Consider the following 26,928-nt stretch of genomic DNA (forward strand, 5'->3'; position numbering starts at 1 on the left):
TTGGGGCGTCCCCGGCCGGTTCCCGACCCCAAATCCCGGGAATTGGGGCGTCCCCGGCCGGTTCTGGGACCCCAAATCCCGGGAATTGGGGCGTCCCCGGCCGGTCCCGGACCCCAAATCCCAGGAATTGGGGCGTCCCCGGCCGGTTCTGGGACCCCAAATCCCGGGAATTGGGGCGTCCCCGGCCGCTCCCGGACCCCAAATCCCGGGAATTGGGGCATCCCCGGCCGGTTCCCGACCCCAAATCCCGGGAATTGGGGCGTCCCCGGCCGGTTCTGGGACCCCAAATCCCGGGAATTGGGGCGTCCCCGGCCGGTTCCCGACCCCAAATCCCGGGAATTGGGGCGTCCCCGGCCGGTCCCGGACCCCAAATCCCAGGAATTGGGGCGTCCCCGGCCGGTTCTGGGACCCCAAATCCCGGGAATTGGGGCGTCCCCGGCCGGTTCTGGGACCCCAAATCCCGGGAATTGGGGCGTCCCCGGCCGGTTCCCGACCCCAAATCCCGGGAATTGGGGCGTCCCTGGCCGGTTCCCGACCCCAAATCCCGGGAATTGGGGCGTCCCCGGCCGGTTCTGGGACCCCAAATCCCGGGAATTGGGGCGTCCCTGGCCGGTTCCCAACCCCAAATCCCGGGAATTGGGGCGTCCCCGGCCGGTTCCCGACCCCAAATCCCGGGAATTGGGGCGTCCCTGGCCGGTTCCCGACCCCAAATCCCGGGAATTGGGGCGTCCCCGGCCGGTTCTGGGACCCCAAATCCCGGGAATTGGGGCGTCCCCGGCCGGTTCTGGGACCCCAAATCCCGGGAATTGGGGCGTCCCCGGCCGGTTCTGGGACCCCAAATCCTGGGAATTGGGGCGTCCCCGGCCGGTTCTGGGACCCCAAATCCCGGGAATTGGGGCGTCCCCGGCCGGTTCCAGACCCCAAATCCCGGGAATTGGGGCGTCCCCGGCCGGTTCTGGGACCCCAAATCCCGGGAATTGGGGCGTCCCCGGCCGGTCCCGGACCCCAAATCCCGGGAATTGGGGCGTCCCCGGCCGGTTCTGGGACCCCAAATCCCGGGAATTGGGGCGTCCCCGGCCGGTTCTGGGACCCCAAATCCCGGGAATTGGGGCGTCCCCGGCCGGTCCCAGACCCCAAATCCCGGGAATTGGGGCGTCCCCGGCCGGTCCCGGACCCCAAATCCCGGGAATTGGGGCGTCCCCGGCCGGTTCTGGGACCCCAAATCCCGGGAATTGGGGCGTCCCCGGCCGGTCCCGGACCCCAAATCCCGGGAATTGGGGCGTCCCCAGCCGGTTCTGGGACCCCAAATCCCGGGAATTGGGGCGTCCCCGGCCGCGTCTGGGACCCCAAATCCCGGGAATTGGGGCGTCCCCGGCCAGTCCCCGACCCCAAATCCCGGGAATTGGGGCGTCCCCGGCCGGTTCTGGGACCCCAAATCCCGGGAATTGGGGTGTCCCCGGCCGGTTCTGGGACCCCAAATCCCGGGAATTGGGGCGTCCCCGGCTGGTTCCGGATCCCAAAGACCCCAATTCCCGGGATTTGGGGTTTTTTTGGGAATTCTTTGGCACTCACCGGGTTCCCTTTGGGGCCGTCGTCTCCGGCGGGGCCTTTTCCGCCCGGGGCTCCGGCGGCTCCGGCGGCTCCGGATTCTCCCTTTTCCCCCCGATCCCCGCGGGGGCCCTGGAGGGGAACCCCAAAAAAAAGTTGGGAATTTGGGATGGGCTCCAAATGTTGGGATTTGGAGGGGTTTTTTTGGGATTGGGGGGGAGTGGGAGGTTTGGGAACCTTGGCTCCGGGTTCTCCCGGGATTCCCGGCGTTCCGGATTCGCCGGGATCGCCCTGGAAGGGGAGAAAATGGCGGGAATTGGGTTTGGGATGGAGCCAAAATTCCAGGGGGAACCCCCAAATTCCATCCGGAAATCCCAAATTCCAGCGGGAAATCCCGAAATTCCAGCGGGAAATCCCGAAATCCAGTGGGAAATCCCAAATTCCAGCAAGAAACCCCAAATTCCAGCAGAAAACCCCAAAATTCCAGCAGGAAATCCCAAAAATCCAGCGGGAAACCCCAAAATTCCAGTGGGAAACCCCGAAATTCCATTGGGAAATCCCAAATTCCAGCAGGAAACCCCGAAATTCCATCAGGAAACCTCAAAATTCCAGCAGAAACCCCAACTTCCAGCGGGAAATCCCAAAATTCCGTGGGAAACCCCAAATTCCATCCGGAAATCCCAAAATCCAGTGGGAAATCCCAAATTCCAGCGGGAAACCTCAAAATTCCAGCGGGAAATCCCAAAATTCCAGCAAGAAACCCCAAAATTCCAGCGGGAAACCCCAAATTCCAGCGGGAAACCCTAAAATTCCAATTGGAACCCCCCCAAATTCCACCGGGGACCCCCAAAATCCATCCAGGACCCCCCAAATTCCACCCGGGATCCCCAAAATTCCACCCGGGATCCCCCAAATTCCACCTGGGACCCCCCAAATCCACCCGGGAACCCCAAAATTCCACCCGGGATCCCCCAAATTCCACCTGGGACCCCCCAAATTCCACCTGGGACCCCCCAAATCCCACCAGGACCCCCCCAAAATCCCAGGATTCACCTTCTCTCCGGGCGGTCCCAAATTCCCGACGCCTCCGGGGGGTCCTTGAGGTCCCTGGATTTGGGGAAAGGGGGGGGGGAGGGGTCACCCCAAATTTTTGGGGAATTTTTGGGAATTTTTGGGGATTTTTTGGGAATTTTTTTGGAATTTTTGGGGATTTTTTGGGAATTTTTTGGGGGGAGTTTGACTCACGTCGGCTCCGGAAGCTCCGGCGGGACCGCGGGGTCCGGGGGGGCCGGGGGGACCCTGGGAAAAAAAGGGGGGGAAATTTGGGAATTTTTGGGGATTTTTTTGGGAATTTTTGGGGAATTTGGGGGGGTGGGAATTTGAGGAATTTTTTGGGGAATTTTTTGGGGATTTTTGGGGAATTTTTGGGAATTTTGGGGGGGTCAAAGGGCGCTCACCAGGGGTCCCACGTCGCCCGTCTCGCCCTTGTCCCCGGCGGGACCCGGAGAGCCCTGGGAAAAGCGGGAATTTGGGGGATTTGGGGGGAATTTTGGGGGATTTGGGGGATTTGGGGTGAATTTTTGGGAATTTGGGGAATTTTTGGGGAATTTTGGGGAATTTTGGGAGGGGTTGGAGGGGTGGACGGAGAAAATTTGGGGGGGTTGGGAGGGGAATTGGGAATTTTGGGAAGAAAAAATTGGGAATTTTGGGGAGGAAAATTGGGAATTTGGGGATTTTTGGGGTTCTGGGTGGGGAAATTTGGGATTTGGGGGGAAAGTGGGAGGGAAAAATTGGGATTTTGAGGGGGATTGGGGGGTTTGGGTGGGGAAATTTGGGATTTTTTGGGGGTTAAGTGGGAAAATTTGGGGGATTTGGGTTTTTTTGGGGATCCTGGGGGTAAAATTTGGGATTTTTTGGGATTCTGGGTTGGAAAATTCAGGATTTGGGGGGGTTTTGGGTGGGAAAATCAGGATTTTTTGGGGGTTGGGTGGGAAAATTTGGGGGATTTGGGATTTTTTGGGGTTCTGGGTGGGAAAATTCAGGATTTTGGGGGTTTTGGGTGGGAAAAACTGGGATTTTGGGTGGGAAAATTGGGGGGATTTGGGTTGTTTTGGGGTTCTGGGTTGGACAATTTGGGATTTTTGGGAGTTTGGGTGGGAAAATTTGGGGGGATTTGGGTTTTTTTGGGGTTCTGGGTGGGACAATTTGGGATTTTTTTGGGATTCTGAGTGGGACAATCTGGGATTTTTGGGGGTTGGGGTGGGAAAATTTGGGACTTTTTTGGGGTTTGGGTGGGAAAAATTGGGAGGATTTGGGGTTTTTTGCATTTGGGTGTGAAAATTGGGGGGATTTTTGGGGATTCTGAGTGGGAAAATTTGGGATTATTTTGGGTTTGGGTGGGAAAATTGGGGGGTTGGGGATTTTGGGGGTTCTAGGGGGTAAAATCTGGGATTTTGGGGGGGATTCTGGGTGGGAAAATTCGGGTTTTTTGGGGTTTTTTTTTTGGGCGGGAAAAACGGGGATTTTGGGGTTTTTTTGGGGTAAAATCGGGGGGATTTGGGTTTTTTTTGGGGGGGTCTCACCTGGAGGCCGATGGGGCCGGGGGGGCCGTTGAAGCCCCGCGTGCCCTCGTCCCCTTTCACCCCAAAATGTCCTTGGGGTCCCCGAGCCCCCGGCTCCCCATCGGCGCCCTGGGACGGGGGGGAAAAAGAGGGGGTCGGACCCCAAAAATCCCCCCAAAATCCTCCCCAAAAAACCCCGGATCCGACCGAAAAAATCCCCCTAAAAATCCCCCCAAAAAACCCCAAATCTGACCTAAAAATCCTCCCCAAAAAAACCCAAATCTGACCTAAAAATACCTAAAAATCTGCCCCCAAAAAACCCCAAATCTGACCGAAAAATCCCCCCAAAAAACCCCGGATCCAACCTAAAAATCCCCTTAAAAAATCCCCCCCCAAAAAACCCCGAATCCGACCGAAAAATCCCCCTAAAAATCCCCCCAAAAAACCCCAAATCTGACCTAAAAATCCTCCCCAAAAAAACCCAAATCTGACCTAAAAATACCTAAAAATCTGCCCCCAAAAAACCCCAAATCTGACCGAAAAATCCCCCCAAAAAACCCCGAATCCGACCGAAAAATCCCCCTAAAAATCCCCCCAAAAAACCCCAAATCCAACCTAAAAATCCCCTTAAAAAATCCCCCCCAAAAAACCCCAAATCCAACTGAAAAATCCCTAAAAATCCCCCCAAAAAACCCCAAAACCCCAAATCTGGCCGAAAAATCCCCCCAAAAAATCCCGAATCCGACCGAAAAATCCCCCTAAAAATCCTCCCCAAAAAACCTCAAATCTGACCTAAAAATCCTCCCCAAAAAACCCCAAATCTGACCTAAAAATCCTCCCCGAAAAACCCCAAATCTGACTGAAAAATCCCCAAAAAAACCCCTCCAAAATCGAACCAAAAAATCCCCAAAAACCTCCCTAAACCTCCCAAGTCCCAAATTTCCCCCCCAAAATCCCAAATTTCCCCCCTAAAATCCCAAATTTCCCCCCTAAATCCCAAATTTCCCCTAAAAATCCCAATTTCCCCCCCAAAATCCCAAATTTCCCCCCTAAATCCCAAATTTCCCCTAAAAATCCCAATTTCCCCCCCAAAATCCCAAATTTCCCCCCTAAATCCCAAATTTCCCCTAAAAATCCCAATTTCTCCCCCTAAATCTCAAATTCCTCCCCCAAAATCCCAAATTTCTCCCCCAAAATCCCAAATTCCTCCCCCAAAATCGCAAATTCCTCCCCCAAATCCCAAATTTCCTCCCCAAAATCCCAAATTCCCCCCAAAAATCCCAAATTTCCCCTCTAAATCCTGAATTTTCCCCCCAAATCCCAAATTCCTCCCCCAAATCCCAAATTTCCCCCTTTAACCTTCCCCAGATCTCCAAATTTCCCCCCCAAAATCCCAAATTCCTCCCAAAATCCCAAATCCTCCCCAAATCTCTCCCCCAAAATCCCAAATTCCCCCCCAAAATCCCAACTTCCTCCCCCAAAACCCCCAAATTTCCCCCCCAAAAATCCCAAATTCCCCCCAAAATCCCAAATTCCTCCCCAAAACCCCCAAATTTCCCCCCCAAAAATCCCAAATTCCCCCCAAATCCCCCCAAAATCCCAAATTCCTCCCCCAAACCCCCAAATTTCCTCCCCCAAAATCCCAAATTCCCCCGTAATCCCCCCAAAATCCCAAATTCCTCCCCAAAACCCCCAAATTTCCTCCCCCAAAATCCCAAATTCCCCCCAAATCCCCCCAAAATCCGCTCACGGCCGCTCCGGGCTGTCCCACGGCCCCGATGGGTCCTGGGGGTCCGGGGGGTCCCTAAAAAAATTTGGGAACGGCACAAAAAAATTTGGGAACGAGGTTTGGGAACGGGAGGGATCCCAAAAGTTTTGGGGGGGGGGGGATCCCAAAATTTTTTTGGGATTGGGGTCACTCACGTGCTCCCCTTTGGTGCCTTTGGCGCCTTTGGGGCCGGGCTCGCCCCCCTCGCCCTGGAAATTCGGGAATTTGGGGAAATTTGGGATTTTGGGAGGGAAATTTGGGGTTTGAGGGAGAAATTTGGGATTTTGGGGGAGGAATTTGGGGTTTTGGGGGAGGGAATTTGGGATTTGGGGGAGGGAATTTGGGATTTTGGGGAGGGAATTTGGGATTTGGGGGAGGAATTTCGGATTTTGGGGGGAAATTTGGGATTTTGGGGGAGGAATTTGGGATTTTGGGGGGAAATTTGGGATTTTGGGGGAGGGTTTGAGGGAGAAATTTGGGATTTGGGGGGAGGATTTTGGGATTTTGGGGGTGTTTTGGGAGGGGAAATTTGGGATTTGGGGGCGAAATTTGGGGTTTTGGGGGAGGAATTTGGAATTTGGGGAGGGAATTTGGGGATTTGGGGGCGAAATTTGGGGTTTTGGGGGCGGAATTTGGGATTTGGGGGAGGAATTTGGAATTTGGGGGGGAATTTGGGGATTTGGGGGCGAAATTTGGGGTTTTGGGGGAGGAATTTGGGATTTGGGGGAGGAATTTGGGGTTTTGGGGGGGAAATTTGGGGTTTTGGGGAGGGAATTTGGGATTTGGGGGAGGGAATTTGGGATTTTGGGGGCGGAATTTGGGATTTTGGGGGGAATTTGGGGTTTTGGGGGAGGAATTTCAGATTTGGGGGAGGGAATTTGGGATTTTGGGGGAGGAATTTGGGATTTTGGGGGGAAATTTGGGATTTTGGGGGAGGGTTTGAGGGAGAAATTTGGGATTTGGGGGGAGGATTTTGGGATTTTGGGGGTGTTTTGGGAGGGGAAATTTGGGATTTGGGGGAGGGATCTGGGATTTGGGGGAGAAATTTGGAATTTGGGGGGGAATTTGGGGATTTGGGGGCGAAATTTGGGATTTTGGGGGAGGAATTTGGGATTTTGGGGGAGAAATTTGGGATTTACAGGGGAAGTTTGGGATTTTGGGGAGGAAATTTGGGATTTGGGGGAGGAATTTGGGATTTTGGGGGCGGAATTTGGGATTTTGGGGGGAATTTGGGATTTGGGGGAGGAAATTGGGGATTTGGGGAGGGTTTGAGGGAGAAATTTGGTATTTTGGGGGAGAAATTTGGGATTTACGGGGGAAGTTTGGGATTTGGGGGAGGAAATTTAGGATTTGGGGGAGGAATTTGGGATTTGGGGGAGGGTTTGAGGGAGAAATTTGGGATTTTGGGGGAGGGATTTGGGATTTGGGGGCGTCTTGGGAGGGGAAATTTGGGATTTGGAGGAGACAAATTTGGGATTTGGGGGCAGAATTTGGGATTAGGTGGATTTTGGGGGGAGATTTTAGGGGTCCCAGGGGGATTTGGGGTGGATTTGGGTGGGTTTTTTTGGGATTTGGGGGTGGATTTTGGGTGGATTTGGATGGATTTGGGGTGGATTTGGGGGGATTCGGGGTGGATTTTTTGGGATTTGGGGTGGATTTGGGATATTTGGGGTGGATTTGGGGTGGATTTTTTGGGATTTGGGGTGGATTTGGGTGGATTTGGGGTGGATTTGGGTGGATTTGGGTGGATTTTTTTGGGATTTGGGTGGATTGGGGTGGATTCGGGGTGGATTTTTTGGGATTCGGGGTGGATTTTTTGGGATTTGGGGTGGATTTGGGATATTTGGGGTGGATTCGGGGTGGATTTTTTGGGATTTGGGGTGGATTTTTTGGGATTCGGGGTGGATTTTTTGGGATTCGGGGTGGATTTTTTGGGATATTCGGGGGGTCCCCACCTTGTCTCCGTCATCGCCAGGACCCCCGGGGGGTCCGGAGGGTCCCGGGAGCCCCACGGGTCCCTGGATTCCGTCGCGCCCGGGGGGGCCGGGGGGGCCCTTCTCGCCCTAAAAACCCAATCCCCGCGGGATTCCGGGAATTCCCGGGAATTTCTGGGAATTTCTGGGAATTTCCGGGAATTTCCGGGAATTCCCGGAACCTTCGGGGCCCCAAATTTGAAATCCCAGCAGCGAAAAAACTCCGACTTGACCCCAAAACCCCCAAATTTCCCCCCCAAATCCCAAAATTCCCCCCCAAAATCCCCAATTTTTGCCCCACGACCCCTCCCAAAATTCCCGAAATTCCCGAAATTCCCAGAATTCCCTGAATTCCCGGAATTCCAGACTCACCCAGACCCCCCAAACCCCCTCAAGCCCCCCAAATTTCCCCCCCAAATCCCAAAATTTCCCCCCAAAATCCCCAATTTTCGCCCCACAACCCCTCCCAAAATTCCCAAAATTCCCGAAATTCCCAGAATTCCCAGAATTCCCCAAATTCCCGGAATTCCGGCCTCACCCAAACCCCTCCAAACCCCCCAAATTTCACCCCCCAAATCCCAAATTTCCCCCCCAAACCCCCAAATTTCCCCCCCAAATCCCCAACTTTCGCCCCACAACCCCTCCCAAAATTCCCAAAATTCCCAAAATTCCCAGAATTCCCAAAATTCCCCAAATTCCCAGAATTCCGGACTCACCCAGACCCCCCCAAACCCCCTCAAAACCCCCAACTTTCCTCCCCAAATCCCCAAATTTCCCCCCAAATCCCCAATTTTCCCCCCACAGCCCCTCCCAGAATTCCCAAAATTCCCAGAATTCCCCAAATTCCCGGAATTCCGGACTCACCCAAACCCCTCCAAACCCCCCAAATTTCACCCCCCAAATCCCAAATTTCCCCCCCAAACCCCCAAATTTCCCCCCCAAATCCCCAACTTTCGCCCCACAACCCCTCCCAAAATTCCCGAAATTCCTGAAATTCCCAGAATTCCCCAAATTCCCGGAATTCCGGACTCACACAGACCACCCAAACCCCCTCAAAACCCCCAAATTTCCTCCCCAAATCCCAAAATTTCCCCCCAAATCCCCAATTTCCACCCCACAACCCCTCCCAAAATTCCCAAAATTCCCGAAATTCCCGAAATTCCCAAAATTCCCAAAATTCCCAGAATTCCCCAAATTCCCGGAATTCCGGCCTCACCCAGACCCCCCAACCCCCCCAAATTTCGCCGCCCAAATCCCAAATTTCCCCCCCAAACCCCCAAATTTCCCCCCCAAATCCCCAATTTTCACCCCACAGCCCCTCCCAAAATTCCCAAAATTCCCGAAATTCCCAGAATTCCCCCAAATTCCCGGAATTCCGGCCTCACCCAAACCCCTCCAAACCCCCCAAATTTCGCCCCCCAAATCCCAAATTTCCCCCCCAAGCCCCCAAATTTCCCCCCAAATCCCCAATTTTCACCCCACAACCCCTCCCAAAATTCCCAAAATTCCCGAAATTCCCAGAATTCCCCCAAATTCCCGGCCCTCCGGCCTCACCCAGACCCCCCAAACCCCCTCAAAACCCCCAAATTTTCCCCCCCAAATCCCCAATTTTCACCCCACAGCCCCTCCCAGAATTCCCAAAATTCCCCAAATTCCCAGAATTCCCCGAATTCCCCAAATTCCCGGAATTCCGGACTCACCGGGCCGCCTTTGTCTCCGGGGGGGCCGGGGGGGCCCTGGGGGCCGGGGCGGCCGGGGGGACCCACGGGACCCCCCCCCCCCGGGACCCCCGCGCTCGCCGGGAGAGCCCTGGAATTCCCAAAATCCCGGAATTCGGGGCGGGAATGGCCCCAAAACCCCGGAAAAAACCCGAAATTGGGGAAATTTGGGGAAAAAACCCCGAAATTTGGGAAAAATCGGGGAGGGAAAAGCCCCAAATCCCGGGAAAAATGGGGGGAATTGGGGTGGAATTCCCAAAATCCCGGAATTCGGGGCGGGAATGGCCCCAAAGCCCCAGAAAAAAACCCGAAATTGGGGAAATTTGGGGAAAAAAACCCGAAATTTGGGAAAATCGGGGAGGGAAGGCCCCAAATCCAGGGAAAAATGGGGGGAATTGGGGTGGAATTCCCAAAATCCCGGAATTCGGGACGGGAATGGCCCCAAAGCCCCAGAAAAAAACCCGAAATTGGGGAAATTTGGGGAAAAAAACCCCGAAATTGGGGAAATTTGGGGAAAAAACCCCGAAATTTGGGAAAAATCGGGGAGGGAAAAGCCCCAAATCCAGGGAAAAATGGGGGGGAATTGGGGTGGAATTCCCAAAATCCCGGAATTTGGGGCGGGAATGGCCCCAAATCCCCGGAAAAAACCCGAAATTTGGGAAATTTGGGGAAAAAAACCCCAAAATTGGGGAAATTTGGGGAAAAAAACCCGAAATTGGGGAAAAATCGGGGAGGGAAAAGCCCCGAAATTTGGGAAAATCGGGGAGGGAAAAGCCCCAAATCCAGGGAAAAATGGGGGGGAATTGGGGTGGAATTCCCAAAATCCCAGAATTCGGGGCGGGAATGGCCCCAAAGCCCCAGAAAAAACCCGAAATTGGGGAAATTTGGGGAAAAAACCCCGAAATTTGGGAAAAATCGGGGAGGGAAAAACCCCGAAATTTGGGAAAATCGGGGTGGGAAAAGCCCCAAATCCTGGGAAAAATGGGGGGAATTGGGGTGGAATTCCCAAAATCCCGGAATTCGGGGCGGGAATGGCCCCAAAGCCCCAGATAAAAAACCGAAATTGGGGAAATTTGGGGAAAAAAACCCCAAATTTGGGAAAAATCGGGGAGGGAAAGGCCCCAAATCCAGGGGAAAATGGGGAAATTTGGGGGAAAAAAACCCCGAAATTTGGGAAAATCTGGGGCGAGAAAGCCCCAAATCCCGGGAAAAATGGGGAAGAATTGGGAAATTTGGGGGAAAAACCCCAAAATTTGGGAAAACTGGGGGGGGAAAGCCCCAAATCCCGGGAAAAATGGGGAAATTCGGGGAAAAAACCCCTGAAATTTGGGAAAACTGGGGGGGGGAAGCCTCGAAATTTGGGAAAATTTGGGCTGGAAAGGCCCCAAATGCCAGGAAAAATGGGGAAGAATCGGGAATTTTGGGGGAAAACCACGAAATTTGGGAAAAATCGGGGCGGGAAAAGCCCCAAATCCTGGGAAAAACGGGGAAGAATTGGGAAATTTGGGAAAAACCCCAAAATTTGGGAAAATTGGGGGGGGGAAGCCCCAAATCCTGGGAAAAATGGGGGAAAAGGGAGGGAATTGGAGGGAACCGATGGAATTTGGGGGCATTCCCGGGAAATTTGGGAGGGGAATCCCTGGAATTTGGGGGTAAATTGATGGAATTTGGGGGTAAATCCCTGGAAATTGGGAGGAAATTGATGGAATTTTGGGGTAAATCCCAGGAATTTGGGGGGAACCGATGGAATTTGGGGGTAGATCCCGGGAATTTGGGGGTAAATTGATGGAATTTGGGGGTAAATCCCGGGAATTTGGGGGTAAATCCCTGGAATTTGGGGATAAATCCCGGGAATTTGGGGGTAAATCCCAGGAATTTGGGGATAAATCCCAGGCATAAATCCCAGGATTTTGGGGGGGCAGATCCCGGGAATTTGGGGGTAAATCCCTGGAATTTGGGGTAAATCCCGGGAATTTGGGGGTAAATCCCAGGAATTTGGGGGTAAATCCCTGGAATTTGGGGTAAATCCCGGGAATTTGGGGGTAAATCCCAGGAATTTGGGGGTAAATCCCAGGAATGTGAGGGTAAATCCCAGGAATTTTGGGGTAAATCCCAGGAATTTGGGGGTAAATCCCTGGAATTTGGGGTAAATCCCGGGAATTTGGGGGTAAATCCCAGGAATTTGGGGGTAAATCCCAGGAATGTGAGGGTAAATCCCAGGAATTTTGGGGTAAATCCCAGGAATTTGGGGGTAAATCCCAGGAATTTGGGGGTAAATCCTGGGAATTTGGGGGTCAATCCCAGGAATTTGGGGATAAATCCCAGGAATTTTCGGGGTAAATCCCGGGAATTTGGGGATAAATCCCAGGAATTTGGGGGCAGATCCCAGGAATTTGGGGGTAAATCCCGGGAATTTGGGGGTAAATCCCTGGAATTTGGGGGTAAATCCCAGGAATTTTGGGGGTAAATCCTGGGAATTTGGGGGCAGATCCTGGGAATTTGGGGTAAATCCCAGGAATTTTGGGGGTAAATCCCAGGAATAAATCCCAGGAATTTGGGGGGGTAAATCCCGGGAATTTGGGGGTAAATCCCAGGAATTTTTGGGCAAATCCCAGGAATTTGGGGTAAATCCCGGGAATTTTGGGAATAAATCCCGGGAATTTGGGGGTAAATCCCAGGAATTTGGGGGTAAATCCTGGGAATTTGGGGGTCAATCCCAGGAATTTGAGGGTAAATCCCAGGAATTTGGGGGCAGATCCTGGGAATTTGGGGTAAATCCCAGGAATTTGGGGTAAATCCCTGGAATTTGGGGGTAAATCCCTGGAATTTTGGGGTAAATCCCAGGAATTTTGGGGTAAATCCCAGGAATTTGGGGGTAAATCCCAGGAATTTTGGGGTCAATCCCAGGAATTTGAGGGTAAATCCCAGGAATTTGGGGGCAGATCCTGGGAATTTTGGGGGTAAATCCCAGGAATAAACCCCAGGAATTTGGGGGGGCAGATCCCAGGAATTTGGGGGTAAATCCCAGGAATTTGGGGGTAAATCCCAGGAATTTGGGGGTAAATCCTGGGAATTTGGGGGTAAATCCCAGGAATTTGGGGGTAAATCCCAGGAATAAATCCCAGGAATTTGGGGGTAAATCCCTGGAATTTGGGGGTAAATCCCGGGAATTTGGGGGTAAATCCCAGGAATTTGGGGGTCAATCCCGGGAATGGGGGGCGCGGCGGGGGAGGGGCACTCACGGCCGGTCCGGGGGGTCCCGCGGGGCCCTCGCTGCCTTTCAAGCCGCCCCCTCCCTGGAAGGGAATTTCCCGGGATCACTCCGGGGCCTCGATTAATTTTTTGGGGGGGGGGGGGTGGGGGGTTGGGAATTTGCCGGAATTCCGGGAATTTTCTGGGAATCACTCACGGCGCCGCCGGGAAGGCCCCGCTCCCCCGGAAAGCCCCGGAATCCGGCGGGGCCGTCCTTGCCGGGGGGGCCCGCGGGGCCAGGATCCCCCTGAGCCAAAAAAAACAACCAAAATCGGGAATTTTTGCGGGAATTTTTGCGGGAATTTCTGAGAATTCCCGGGAACAAAGAATTCCCGGATTTGCTCACCTTGGAGCCGTGGCTGCCGGGGGGGCCGGGCAGGCCCTGCTCGCCGGGGGGGCCGGGGGGGCCGGGGTGGCCTCGCTCGCCCAACGGCCCCGACTCGCCCGCAGAGCCCTGCCGGGAAATCCGGGAAGGACGGGGGGGTTACGGGGATTTTTTGGGAATTTTTTGGGGAATTTTTGGGGAATTTTTGGGAAATTTTTGGGAATTTTTTTGGGAATTTTTGGGGAATTTTTGGGAATTTTTTTGGGAATTTTGGGGGGATTTTTTGGGGGGATTTTTGGGAATTTTTTTGGGAATTTTTGGGGATTTTTTGGGGATTTTTTTGGAATTTTTGAGAATTTCTGGGGAATTTTTGGAGAATTTTTGGGGATTTTTTGGGGAATTTTTGGGGATTTGGGGGAATTTTTTGGGAATTTTTTGGGGATTTTTTTGGAATTTTTGAGAATTTCTGGGGAATTTTTGGAGAATTTTTGGGGATTTTTTGGGGAATTTTTGGGGAATTTTTTGGGATTTGGGGGAAATTTTGGGAATTTTTTGGGGATTTTTGGGGGAATTTTTGAGAATTTTTTGGGATTTTTTTTTTTGAATCTTTTTGGGAATTTTTGGAAATTTTTTGGGAATTTTTGGGGAATTTTTTTTGAATCTTTTTGGGAATTTTTGGGAATTTTTTGGGAATTTTTGGAGAATTTTTTGGCGTTTTTTAGGAATTTTAGGGAATTTTTGGAAGAATTTTTTGGAGAATTTTTCGGAGTTTTTTGGGAATTTTGGGGATTTTTGGGGGGAATTTTTTTGGAACTTTTTGGGAATTTTTGGGAATTTTTTGGGAATTTTTGGAGAATTCCTGGGAATTTTTTGGGAATTTTTAGAGAATTTTTCGGAGTTTTTTCGGAATTTTGGGGAATTTTTTGGGGAATTTTTTGGGGAATTTTTTGGGGAATTTTTGAGAACTTCCAGGGAATTTTTGGGAATTTCTGGAAATTTCTGGGAATTTCCAGGAAATTCTGGGAATTTTTCAGAATTTCTGGGAATTTCTGGGGAATTTCTGTGAATTTTTTGGGAGTTTTTTTGCATCTTTGGGAATTTCTGGGAATTTTTGGGAATTTCTGGGAAATTCTGGGAATTTCTGGGAACTGTTGGGAATTTCTGGGAATTTTTGGAAATTCCAGGAATTTCTGGGAATTTTTGGGAACTGTTGGGAATTTCTGGGAATTTCCGGGAAATTTTGGAAACTTTTGGGAATTTCTGGGAATTTCCGGGACTTTTGGAGAAGTTTTGGGAATTTCTGGGAATTTCTGGGAATTTCTGGGAATTTTTGGGAATTTCTGGGAATTTCCGGGAATTCCCGAGGCCCTGGGGCCGATTTTGGGGCGTTTTCCCCATTTTTGGGGTCTCACCTGAGCTCCGACCACGCCGGGGGGGCCGGAGGGGCCGGGTTTGCCTTGGAAGCCCTGGGGGGAAAAAAAGGGGAATTTGGGGGAATTTGGGGGAATTTGGGGGATTTTCGGGGATTTTGGGGGGGTGGGGAAAAGGGGAATTTGGGGGTTCAGGGGAAGTTCGGAAATTTCGGGGAGTTCGGGGAATTTTGGGGGGGATTTTGGGAGTTTTGGAGGGATTTTGATGGGATTTGGGGAGAATTTTGGGGATTTTGGGGGATTTTGGGGAATTTTGGGGATTTTGGGGGATTTTGGGGAATTTTGGGGATTTGAGGGGATTTTGGGGGAGTGGGGAAAAGGGGGATTTGGGGATTTGGGGGGAAGTTTGGGAATTTTGGGGGGTTTGGGGAACTTTTGGGGGAATTTTTGGAATTTTGGAGGGATTTCGGGAATTTTGGAGGGATTTGGGGAGAATTTTGGGGGATTTTGGGAATTTTGGGGGGGTTGGGGGAATTTTGGGGGCGTTTTGGGGAGATTTTGTGGGAATTTTGGGGATTTTGGGGGGGTTGGGGGAGTTTTGGGAATTTTGGGGGGTTTTTCATGGGATTTGGGGGGAATTTTGGGGATTTTAGGGAGGGATTCTGGTGGGATTTGGGGAATTTTGGGAAGGTTTGGGGGGATTTGGGGTGGATTTTGGGGGAATTTAGGGAAATTTCGGCGGGGGGGAAAAGGGGGATTTGGGGATTTGGGGAAGGGATTGGGGGAAGTTTGGGAATTTTGGGGGATTTTGGGAATTTCTGGGGGGATTTCGGGAATTTCTGGGGGGATTTGGGGAATTTTGGGAAGGTTTGGGGGAATTTTGGGGGGATTCTGGGGGAACTTGGGGGGATTTGGGGGGAATTTGGGGGGATTTTGGAGGAATTTTGGGGGGATTTGGGGAGTTTTGGAGGGAATTTTGGAGGGACTTTGGAAGGATTTTGGGGATTTTGGAGGGATTTTCGGGGGAATTGGGGAATTTGGGGGGGATTTTGGGAGTTTTGGTGGGATTTTGATGGGATTTTGGGGATTTTGGGAAGGTTTGGGGGGATTTTGGGGGGATTTTGGGGATTTTGGGGAGGGATTTTGGGAATTTTGGGGAGGTTTGGGGAGATTTTAGAAGGATTTTGGGGAACTTGGGAATTTGGGGGGAATTTTGGGGAGGATTTGGAGGATTTTGGGGATTTGGGGGGACAGGGATTTTTTTGGGGGGGTCCAGGAAGGGATTTTGGGGGGGATTTGGGGTTTTTGAGGGGGATTTTGGGGAAGATTTTGGGATTTTCTGGGGTTTTGGGGGGGGGATTTTGGGGTTATATGGGGGGTTTGGGGGAACTTTGGGGGACTTTTTGGGTTTTTTGGGGAAATTTGGGGGTTTTGGGGGGATTTTCGGGGTTTTCTGGGGTTTTGGGGGGAGATTTTTGGGGCAATTTCAGGGAATTTAGGGGGATTTGGGTTTTTAGGGGGGGATTGGATTTTTTGGGGTTTTTTGGGGGGGTTTTTAGGGGGATTTTGGGGGGGTTTTGGGGGAATTTGGGGGGATTTGGGTTTTTGGAGGGGAATTTGGATATTTTGGGGGTTTTTTGGGCGGTTTTGGGGGTTTTTGGGGTCACTCACGCCGTCTCCTCGCTGCCCGGGGTGCCCGGGGATCCCGTCCTTGCCGGGGGGGCCCTTTGGGGAGGGGGGAGGGGCAAAAATTGGCCTGGGGGGGGTCCCCAAAATTTTGGGGTTTTTTCCCCAAAATTTTGAGGGTTTTTTTCCAGTTTTTTGGAGATTTTTTTCCAAATTTTGGGGACTTTTTTCCCATTTTTTGGGGTTTTTTTCCCCATTTTTGGAGGTTTTTTCCCAATTTTGGAGGTTTTTCTCCATTTTTTGGAATTTTTCCCCCCATTTTTTGGAGTTTTTTTCCCCCATTTTTTTCCCCATTTTTCCCCCCATTTTTGGAGGATTTTTCCCCAAATTTTTGGGACTTTTTCCCCACTTTTTGGAGGTTTTTTCCCAATTTTGGAGGTTTTTTACCCATTTTTTGGAGTTTATTTCCCCATTTTTTGGAGGTTTTTTCCCCAATTTTGTTTTTTTTCCCATTTTTTGGAGGTTTTTTCCCAATTTTGGAGGTTTTTTCCCCATTTTTTGGAGATTTTTCCCAATTTTGGGAGGTTTTTTTCCCATTTTTTGGAGGTTTTTTTCCCCATTTTTGGAGGTTTTCCCCCCAAATTTTTGGGGTTTTTTTCCCATTTTTTGGAGGTTTTTTCCCCAATTTCCCCCTCCCATTTTCTGGAGGTTTTTTCCCCATTTTTTGGGTTTTCCCCCCAAATTTTGGGAGTCTTCCCCAATTTTTTGGGGTTTTCCCCCCATTCTCCCTCCCCTTTTTTTTTGGCTTTTCCCCCATTTTTTTCAGGTTTTTCCCCCTCAAATTTTGCTTCCTTTCCCAAATTTTGGGGGTTTTTTTCCCAAATTTTGGGGTTTTTTTCCCAGATTTTAGGTTTCTTTCCCAAACTTGGGGTTTTTTTTCCCAAATCCGGGGTTTTTCCCCCCATTCCGGGGTTACTCACGGGGGGCCCTTTGGGGCCGGGGAAGCCGCTCGGGCCCTGGGGGCCGGGGGTGCCCTGGGGGGGGAGGGGAGGGGGCGGTCAGGACCCCCCCAAAATTCCCAAAATTCCCCCAAATTCCCCCGAATTCCCAAAATTCCGAAAAATCCCCCCTAAAATTCCAAAAAAAATCCCCTTAAAATTCCCCCAAATCCCCCGAAATCTCCCAAAATTCCCCCCCCCCAAAATTCCCCAAAATCCCCCAAAGTTCCCCCCAAATTTCCCCCTAAAATGCCCCCAAAATTCCCCCCTAAATTGCCCCCAGAATTCCCAAAATCGCCCCAAAATTTCCCCCAAAATTCCCCCCAAATTCCCCGAAATTCCCCCCAAAATTCCCCCCTAAAAATCCCAGAATTCCCTCTAAAATCCCCCCCAATTCCCCCCCAAAAAAATCTCAAATCCCCCCAAAATTCCCAAACCCCCCCAAAATCCCCAAAATCCCGCCAAATCTCCCCTAAATTCCCCCAAAATTCCCCAAATCCCCTCAAATTCCCCCTAAATTCCCAAAATCCACCCAAATCTCCCCAAATTCCCCGCAAATCCCCCCAAATTTCCCCAAAATCCCCCAACTTTCCCCAAAATCCCTCCCCAAGTCCCCCAAATTCTCCAAAATCCCCCCAAATTTCCCCAAATCCCACCCGGGACCCCCCGAATTTCCCCAAAATCCCCCCAAATTTCCCCAAAATCCCCCCAAATTTCCCCAAATCTCCCCCAAAATCCTCCCAAATTCCCCCAAATTCCCCGAATCCCACCCAGGACCCCCCAAAATCCCCCAAAATTCTCCCAAATCCCCTCAAATTTCCCTAAATCCCCCCAAAATCCCCCCCCCAAGTCCCCCAAAATCCCCCAAATTCCCCCAAATTTCCCAAATCTCCCCCCAAATCCCCCCAAAATCCCCCCAAACTCCCCAAATCCCACCCAGGACACCCCCAAAATTCCCCAAATTCCCCCAAATCTCCCCCAAATCCCCCCAAATTCCCCCCAAATCCCCCCAAATTCCCCAAATCCCACCTGGGACAACCCCAAAATTCCCCAAATTCCCCCAAATCTCCCCCCAAATCCCCCCAAATCCCCCCAAAATCCCCCAAATTCCCCCAAATTTACCAAATCTCCCCCCAAATCCCCCCAAATTCCCCCCAAATCCCCCCAAATTCCCCAAATCCCACCTGGGACAACCCCAAAATTCCCCAAATCCCCCCAAATCTCCCCCCAAATCCCCCCAAAATCCCCCCAAACTCCCCAAATCCCACCTGGGACCCCCCAAAAATTCCCCAAATTCCCCAAATTCCCCAAATTCCCCCCGAATTCCCGCACTCACGCGCTCCCCGGGGGGTCCGTGGGGTCCGTCACTCCCGGATGTTCCCTGGATTTGGGGAGAAAAGCGGGAAAAAAAGGAAATTTGGGGGTCTCCCCCCACCCCAAACCCCCCCAAAATTCCCCAAATCCGCCCAACCCCCCCCAAATTCCCAATTGCCCCGAATCGCCCCAAAATCCCCCAAAATCTCCCTGAAATCACCCAAAAATTCCCCAAATTGCCCCAAATCCGCCCCAAATCCCCCAAAATCCCCCCCGAATTCCCCCAAGTCCCAGAAAATTCCCCCAATTTCCCCCAAATCCCCCCAAAATTCCCCCCAAAATCCGCCAAGTCCCAGTAAATCCCCCCAAATTCCCCAATTTATCCCCAAATCCCCCCAAAATTCCCAAAATCCCTCCAAAAAATTCCCCCAAAATTCCCCCAAATCCCAAAAAATCCCCCCAAAATCCCCCAAAATTCCCCCAATTCCCCCCAAATCCTCCCAAATTCCCCCAAATCCCCTCAAAATTCCCCCAAAGTCCCCTAAAAATCCCCTGAAATTCCCCAAATTTCCCCCCAAATTCCCCCAAATCCCAGAAAATGCCCCCAAAATCCCCTCAAATCCCCTAAAAATCCCAAAATTTCCCCCAGATCCCCCCAAAATTCCCCCAAATCCAAAAAAATCCCCCCAAAATCCCCTCAAAATCCCCAATTTATCCCCAAAACCCCCCAAATCCCCTCAAAATTCCCCCAAAATCCCCCCCAAATCCCCAAAATTCCCACAAAATCCCCTCAAAATCCCCTGAAATTCCCCAAATTCCCCCCAAACCCCCCAATCCTCTTAAAATCCCCCAAAATTCCCCCCGAATCCTCCTAAAATCCCCCAAAAATCCCCTAAAAATCTCTGAATTCCCCCAAAATTCCCCCAAATCCCCGAAATTCCCCCAAATTCCCCAAACCCCCCAAAATCCTCCCCAAATCCCCCCAAAATTCCCCCAAATCCCCTAAAAATCCCCTAAAATTCCCCAAACCCCCCAAAATCCCCCCAAATCCCCCCCAAACCCCCCAAAATTCCCCCAAATCCCCCCAAAATTCCCCCAAAATCCCCCAAATCTCCCCAAAATCCTCCCAAAATCCCCCCAAATCCTCCCAAAATCCCCCCCAAATTCCCCCAAATCCCCTAAAATTCCCCAAACCCCCCAAAATTCCCCCACAATCCTCCCCAAACCCCCCAAAATTCCCCCAAATCCCCCCAAAATTCCCCCAAAATCCCCCAAATCTCCCCAAACCCCCCAAAATCCTCCCCAAATCCCCCCAAAATTCCCCCAAATCCCCTAAAAATCCCCTAAAATTCCCCAAACCCCCCAAAATCCCCCCAAATCCCCCCCAAACCCCCCAAAATTCCCCCAAATCCCCCCAAAATTCCCCCAAAATCCCCCAAATCTCCCCAAAATCCTCCCAAAATCCCCCCAAATCCTCCCAAAATCCCCCCCAAATTCCCCCAAATCCCCTAAAATTCCCCAAACCCCCCAAAATTCCCCCACAATCCTCCCCAAACCCCCCAAAATCCTCCCCAAACCCCCCAAATTCCCCCAAATCCCCCCCAAACCCCCCAAATTCCCCCAAATCCCCTAAAAACCCCCCAAAATCCCCCAAATCCCCCCAAATTCCCACCTTGGCTCCCGATTTCCCGGTGGCTCCGCGGGGTCCCCGCTGTCCCCTGGGGCCCTGCCGGGCACCAAGGGGTTAAAAAGGGGCGGATTTTGGGGGGGAATTCCCCAAATTTTTGGGGTGAACTCGAGGGATTTTGGGGCTTCCCGGACTCACGGAGGGGCCGCGCTCCCCCCGGGGCCCCGATTTTCCGGAGAAACCCTGGAAAAAACCGGGAATTTTGGGGTAATTTTGGGTTTTTTTGGGGTGGGAGGGGCCCCCCCCCCAAAATGGATCCCGAAATTTGGGATTTGAGGTGGGAATTTGGGAATTTTTGGGGGGGGTCGCTCACCCGCGCCCCCTTCTCGCCGCTGCTTCCCGGGAATCCCGGGAATCCCTGGGAGCCCTGGAGGGGAAAATTCGGGATTTGGGGGAATTTTGGGGGGGATTTGGGGGAAATTTGGGGATTTGGGGGGAAAAATTTGGAGATTTGGGGGAAATTTGGGGATTTCGGGGGGAAATTTGGGGGAAATTTGGGGATTTGGGGGGCAAAATTTGGGGATTTGGGGGAATTTTGGGGGGATTTGGGGGGCAAAATTTGGGGATTTGGGGGAATTTTGGGGGGATTTGGGGGGCAAAATTTGGGGATTTCAGGGGGAATTTGGGGATTTTGGGGGAAATTTGGGGGAAATTGGGGGGAAATTTGGGGAAATTTGGGGGATTTGGGGGGAAATTTGGGGGGTCCCAGGTGGGATTTGGGGAATTTTGGGTGGATTTGGGTGGATTTGGGGTGGATTTTAGGGGGATTTTTTTGGGATTTGGGGTGGATTTGGGGCGGATTTGGGGTGGATTTGGGGGGATTTTAGGGGGATTTTTTGGGATTTGGGGTGGATTTGGGAGAATTTGGGGTGGATTTGGGTGGATTTGGGGTGGATTTGGGAGGATTTGGGGTTGATTTTGGGTGGATTTGGGGTGGATTTGGGAGGATTTGGGGTGGATTTGGGGTGGATTTTGGGGAATTTTGGGTGGATTTGGGGTGGATTTGGGGCAGATTTTGGGGGATTTGGGGTGGATTTGGGGCAGATTTTGGGGGATTTTAGGGGGATTTTTTGGGTTTTGAGGTGGATTTGGGGTGGATTTGGGGCAGATTTTGGGGGATTTTAGGGGGATTTTTTGGGATTTGGGGTGGATTTGGGGCGGATTTGGGGCAGATTTGGGGGATTTGGGGCATTTTTGGGGTCCCCCCGCTCACCTTGGGGCCCTGCCGCCCGGGGTACCCCGGGAGCCCCGGGACCCCCAACTTTCCCTGGACAAAAAAAACCCCAAAGGAATTTGGGAAACCTCCCAAAATTCAGGAAAACACCCCAAATTCCCTTCCCCCCTCCCAAATCCCCTTTTTTCCCCCCAAATCCCCTTTTTCCACCCCCAAAAATCCCATTCGCCCTCAAATCCCCCCCAAATTCCCAGGTTTTTCCCCAAAATCCCATTTTCTGCCCCCCAAATTCCCCCCTTTTCCCCCCAAAATCTCATTTTCCTCCTTTTTCCCCTCCTTTTTCCCCCAAAATCCCTTTTTCCCCCTCATTTTTCCTCATTTCCCCCCCTTTTTTCCCATTTGTCCCAATTTTCCCTGATTTTCCCCCAATTTTCCCATTTCCCCTCATTTCCCCCCTTTTTTCCCCTTTTCCCCCCATTTTCCCCCAAATTTCCCCATTTTTTTTCCCCAAATCCCCAATTTTCCACAATTTTCCCATTTTCCCCATCTTTCCCCCAGTTTCGCCCAGTTTTCCCCAATTTCCTTTAATTATCCCCATTTTTTCCCATTTTCCCCCATTTTTCCCCAATTTTTCCCCAAACTTTTCCCATTTTTCCCAAATTTTTTCCCCAGTTTCCCCATTTTTCTCCCATTTTTTCCCCATTTTTCCCCCATTTTCCCCCAGTTTTCCCCAATTCCCTTATTTTTTCCCCAAATCCCCATTTTCCCCCATTTCCCCCCAATTTTCCCCCATTTTTCTCCAAATCGCCATTTTCTACAATTTTCCCCCAATTTCCCCCATTTTTCCTCCATTTTCTCCCAGTTTTCCCCAATTTTCCCACAATTTTTCCCAATTTTTTCTCATTTTCCCCCATTTTCCCCCCATTTCCCCCCAATTTTCCCCATTTTTTCCCCAAATCCCCATTTCCCCCCATTTTTCATCCATTTCCCCCCAGTTTCCCCCAATTTCCTTCAATTTTTCCCATTTTTCCCCCATTTTCCCCCAAACTTTTCCCATTTTTCCCCCAAATTTTCCCCAGTTTTCCCCAATTCTCCCATTTTCCCCCTATTTTTCCCATTTTCCCCCATTTTCCCCCCAATTTTCCCATTTTTCCCCCGTTTTCCCCATTTTTTCCCCCAACCTCCCCCAAATCCCCAAATTTTCCCCCCAATTTTCCCCAATTTTTTCCCCAGAATCCCAAATCCCCCCAATTTTCCCCAATTTTCCCCAATTTTCCCCAATTTTCTCCAATTTTCCCCCAATTTCCCCCAAATTTTCCCCCAAATTTTCCCCAATTTCCCCCATTTTTTCCCCATTTTTCCCAAATTTCCCCTTTTTCCCCCCAAATTTCCCCCCAAAATTCCCGGTTTTTCCCTCAGGCCCATCTTGGGCTCCCCCAACCCCCCCCAAATCCCCAAATTTTCCCCAATTTTCCCCCAAAATCCCCAATTTTTCCCATTTTCCTCCCATTTTTCCGCCCAATCCCCCGAAATTCCCCAAATCGCCCCAAATTGCCCCAAATTCACCTTTTCCCCCCCAAATCCGGGGGCTCCGGGGTCTCCGGGGGGTCCCGAGCGCCCTTTGGGCCCCTCGGGGCCGTCGCTGCCCTGGGAGCCGGGAACCCCAAAATCGCCCTGCGGGAAAAATTGGGAATTTTGGGGGGAAATTTGGGGGGAAAAATGGGAAATTTGGGAAAAATGGGGAAAATGGGGAAAATTGGGGGAAAATTGGGGAAAATTGGGGGAAATTGGGGGAAAATTGGGGGGAAATTGGGGGGAAAATTGGGGATTTGGGGGGGTTGGGGGAGCCCAAGATGGGCCTGAGGGAAAAATTGGGAATTTCAGGGAGGAAAAATGGGGGGAAAAATGGGAAATTTGGGAAAAATGGGGGAAAATGGGGGAAAATTGGGGAAAATTGGGGAAAATTGGGGAAAATTGGGGGAAATTGGGGGAAAATTTGGGGGAAAAATGGGGATTTGGGGGGGTTGGGGGAGCCCAAGATGGGCCTGAGGGAAAACGGGAATTTTGGGGGGGAAATTGGGGGGAAAAAGGGGAAATTTGGGAAAAATGGGGGGAAATTGGGGAAAATTTGGGGGAAAATGGGGAAAATTGGGGAAAATTTGGGGATTTTGGGGGAAAATTTGGGGATTTTTGGGGAATTGGGGGAGCCCAAGATGGGCCTGAGGGAAAAATTGGGAATTTCAGGGAGGAAAAATGGGGTGAAAAATGGGAAATTTGGGAAAAATGGGGAAAAATGGGGAAAAATTGGGGAAAATTGGGGAAAAATGGGGGAAATTGGGGGAAAATTTGGGGATTTGGGGGGGTTGGGGGAGCCCAAGATGGGCCTGAGGGAAAACTGGGAATTTCGGGGGGAAATTTGGGGGGAAAAAGGGGAAATTTGGGTAAAATGGGGAAAAATGGAGAAAATTGGGGAAAAATGGAGAAAATTGGGGAAAATTGGGGGAAATTGGGGGAAAATTTGGGGGGAAATTTGGGGATTTGGGGGGGTTGGGGGAGCCCAAGATGGGCCTGAGGGAAAAATTGGGAATTTCAGGGAGGAAAAATGGGGGGAAAAATGGGAAATTTGGGAAAAATGGGGGAAAATGGGGGAAATTGGGGAAAATTTGGGGGAAAATGGGGAAAAATGGGGGAAATTTGGGGATTTTGGGAGAAAAATTGGGGACTTGGGGGGGGAAATTGGGGGGGAAAAGGGGAAATTTGGGAAAAATGGGGGGAAATTGGGGAAAATTTGGGGGAAAATGGGAAAAATGGGAAAAATTGGGGAAAATTGGGGGGATTTGGGGGAAAATGGGGAAAATCGGGGGGAAATTGGGAAACTTGGGAAAAATGAGGGAAAATGAGGGGAGAAATGGGGGGAAAAGGGTAAAAATGGGGAAAATTGGGGAAAAATGGGAATAAATGGGGGAAAAATGGGGAAAATGGGGAAAAATTGGGGAAGAATGGGAAAAATGGGGGAAAATTGGGGGGAAAATGGGGAAAAATGGGAGGAAATGTGAAAAAATGGGGAAAATTGGGGAAACATGGGAATAAATGGGGGAAAATGGGGAAAAATTGGGGGAAATTGGGGAAAAATGGGGAAAAATTGGGGGAATTGGGGAAAAAATTGGGAAAAACGGGGAAAATTCAGGAAAATGGGGGAAAATGGGGAAAAATTGGGGAAAAAAGGGGAAAAATTGGGGAAAATGGGGGAAATTGGGGGAAAAATGGGAATAAATGGGGGAAAATGGGGAAAGATTGGGGAAAAATTGGGAAAATTGGGGGGAAAAAGGGGAAAAAATGGGGATAAATGGGGAAAGTGGGGGGAAATGGGATTTTTTGGGGTAGAAAAAAGGGAATTTGGGAGATTCCGGGAGGAATTTGGGGGGTCCCGGGGGGGTTTTGGGGGTCCCCGAATTCCCACTCACCCGATCCCCTTTGAGTCCCACGTCCCCCTTGAATCCCGGCGCTCCTTCCTCGCCCTGGGGGGGAATTTTGGGGGGAATTTGGGGGATTTTGGGGAATTTTGGGGATTTTAGGGGATTTTGGGGGGTTTGGGATTTTTTTTTAGGGGATTTTGGGAGGATTTGGGGTCCAAAATTTGGGGGGGGGTGGCACCAACCTTCTCCCCCTTGTGCCCCTTCAGCCCCCGGATGCCGTCGATTCCCTACGGAAAATGGGGGAAAATCGGGGAAAATTGGGAAAATTGGGGAGAATTGGGGGAAATTGGGGGAAATTTGGGGAAAATTGGGGGAAAATAGGGGAGAATTTGGGAAAAATTGGGGAAAATTGGGGAAAATTTGGGAAAATTGGGGGAAATTGGAGGAAAATTGGGGAAAATTGGGGAGATTTGGGGAAATTGGGGGAAAATTTGGGGAAAATTGGGGGAAAATCAGGGAAAATTGGGGAGAATTGGGGAAAAAATCGGGGAAAATTGGGGAAAATTTGGGAAAATTGGGGAAAATCGGGGGAAAATTGGGGGAAAATTGGGGAAAATTGGGGAGAATGGGGGAAAATTGGGGAAAATTGAGGAGAATTGGGGAAAATCGGGGAAAATTAGGGGAAATTGGGGAAAATTAGGGGAAAATTAGGGGAAAAATCGGGGGAAATTGGGGAAAATTGGGGAAAAATCAGGGAAAATTGGGGAAAAAACCCCCAAATTCCTCGTTCCGGGGATGGATCCCCAAATTTTTGGGGGGATCCCCCAAATTTCTCACCTTGAGCCCGCGGGGTCCGGGGTAGCCCAGGGGACCTTGGGGACCTGCGGGACCCTGGGAGGGGATTTTGGGGGGGATTTAGGGGGGGTGGAGCCCAAAAATTGGGGGATTTGGGGAGATTTTGGGGATTTTGGAGATTTTGGGGGGATTTGGGGGGATTTTAGGGGATTTTAGGGGGATTTTGGGGTATTTTAGGGGATTTGGGGGGATTTTAGGGGATTTTGGGGGATTTTGGGGGGATTTGGAGGGATTTTGGGGGAATTCAGGGGGATTTTGGGGGGTTTGGTTGAGTTTTGGGTAATTTGGGATGGATTTTGGAAGGATTTTGGGGGATTTTGGGGAATATGGTGTGGATTTGGGGGGATTTGGGAGGATTTTGGGGGAATTTGGGGTGGATTTGGGTAATTTGGGTTGGATTTGGGGGATTTTAGGGGATTTTGGGGGGATTTGGGAGGATTTGGGGGGGATTTGGGGGGATTTGGGGATTTTTTGGGTAATTTGAGATGGATTTGGGGGGAATTTTGGGGGAATTGGAGGATTTGAGGAGATTTTGGGAGAATTCGGAAGCAATTTGGGGGGATTTTAGGAGGGATTTGGGCGATTTGGGATGGATTTGGGGGGATTTGGGGATTTTTGGAGGATTTTGGGGCATTTTGGGGGGATTTTGAGGGGGGTTGGGGGATTTGGGGGCATTTTTGGGGGAGTTTTGGGGTATTTTGGGACGGATTTGGGGGATTTTGGGGGGGTTTTGGGGTGTTTGGGGGGATTTGGGGGGTTGGGGGATTTTGAGGGGATTTTGGGGGGGATTTTGGGGTGGATTTTGGGATGGATTTGGGGTATTTTTAGGGGATTTGGGGGTTTGAGATGGATTGGGGTATTTTGGGGCAGGTTTGGGGGGGTTGGGGGGGACTTTGTGGGAGTTTTGGGATATTTTGGGATGGATTTGGGGGATTTTAGGAGGTTTTGGGGGGACTTTGTGGGAGTTTTGGGGTATTTTGGGATGGATTTGAGGTATTTGGAGGGGGTTTGGGGGTATTTAGGGGGGTTTGGGGGGGGATTTGGGGCAGATTTGGGTATTTTGGGGGGGTTGGGGTATTTGGGGGGGATTTGGGGTATTTTGGGAGGATTTGGGGGGTTTTGGGGTATTTTGGAAGATTTGGGGGGGTTGGGGGGGATTTAGGGGGGTTTGGGGGGGTTGGGGTATTTTGGGGGGGATTTGGGGGGGTTTGGGGGTATTTTGGGGGTGTTTTGGGGTATTTTGGAGGATTTGGGGGGGTTTCGGGGGGGTTGGGGTATTTTGGGGGGATTTGGGGGGTTTTGGGGTATTTTGGGAGGATTTGGGGGGTTTTAGGGTGTTTTGG

The 26,928-nt window shown here is 51.0% G+C and overlaps 1 protein-coding gene across 1 annotated transcript in view; it reads right to left on the reverse strand.

Moving 5' to 3' along the window:
• The window catches only part of COL11A2 (collagen type XI alpha 2 chain), a gene marked incomplete at its 5' end in the record, with an annotated part of 47,975 nt that extends 22,354 nt beyond the window's left edge, over positions 1-25,621 (reverse strand). The window contains 26 exon segments of the mRNA XM_068999195.1: positions 1,573-1,680; positions 1,786-1,839; positions 2,602-2,655; positions 2,794-2,847; positions 3,006-3,059; positions 4,131-4,238; positions 5,860-5,913; positions 6,033-6,086; positions 7,833-7,940; positions 9,551-9,640; positions 9,642-9,659; positions 12,811-12,864; positions 12,978-13,067; positions 13,167-13,274; positions 14,558-14,611; positions 16,187-16,240; positions 17,122-17,175; positions 18,476-18,520; positions 20,126-20,179; positions 20,279-20,323; positions 20,454-20,507; positions 21,354-21,407; positions 22,881-22,988; positions 24,779-24,832; positions 24,973-25,017; positions 25,568-25,621. Of these exon segments, the coding sequence (XP_068855296.1) occupies positions 1,573-1,680; positions 1,786-1,839; positions 2,602-2,655; positions 2,794-2,847; positions 3,006-3,059; positions 4,131-4,238; positions 5,860-5,913; positions 6,033-6,086; positions 7,833-7,940; positions 9,551-9,640; positions 9,642-9,659; positions 12,811-12,864; positions 12,978-13,067; positions 13,167-13,274; positions 14,558-14,611; positions 16,187-16,240; positions 17,122-17,175; positions 18,476-18,520; positions 20,126-20,179; positions 20,279-20,323; positions 20,454-20,507; positions 21,354-21,407; positions 22,881-22,988; positions 24,779-24,832; positions 24,973-25,017; positions 25,568-25,621 (1,683 nt within the window).
• Between the last annotated feature and the right edge of the window lie 1,307 nt (positions 25,622-26,928).

The sequence above is a fragment of the Aphelocoma coerulescens genome, unplaced genomic scaffold (assembly GCF_041296385.1).
Source record: "Aphelocoma coerulescens isolate FSJ_1873_10779 unplaced genomic scaffold, UR_Acoe_1.0 HiC_scaffold_271, whole genome shotgun sequence".
NCBI lineage: Eukaryota > Metazoa > Chordata > Aves > Passeriformes > Corvidae > Aphelocoma > Aphelocoma coerulescens.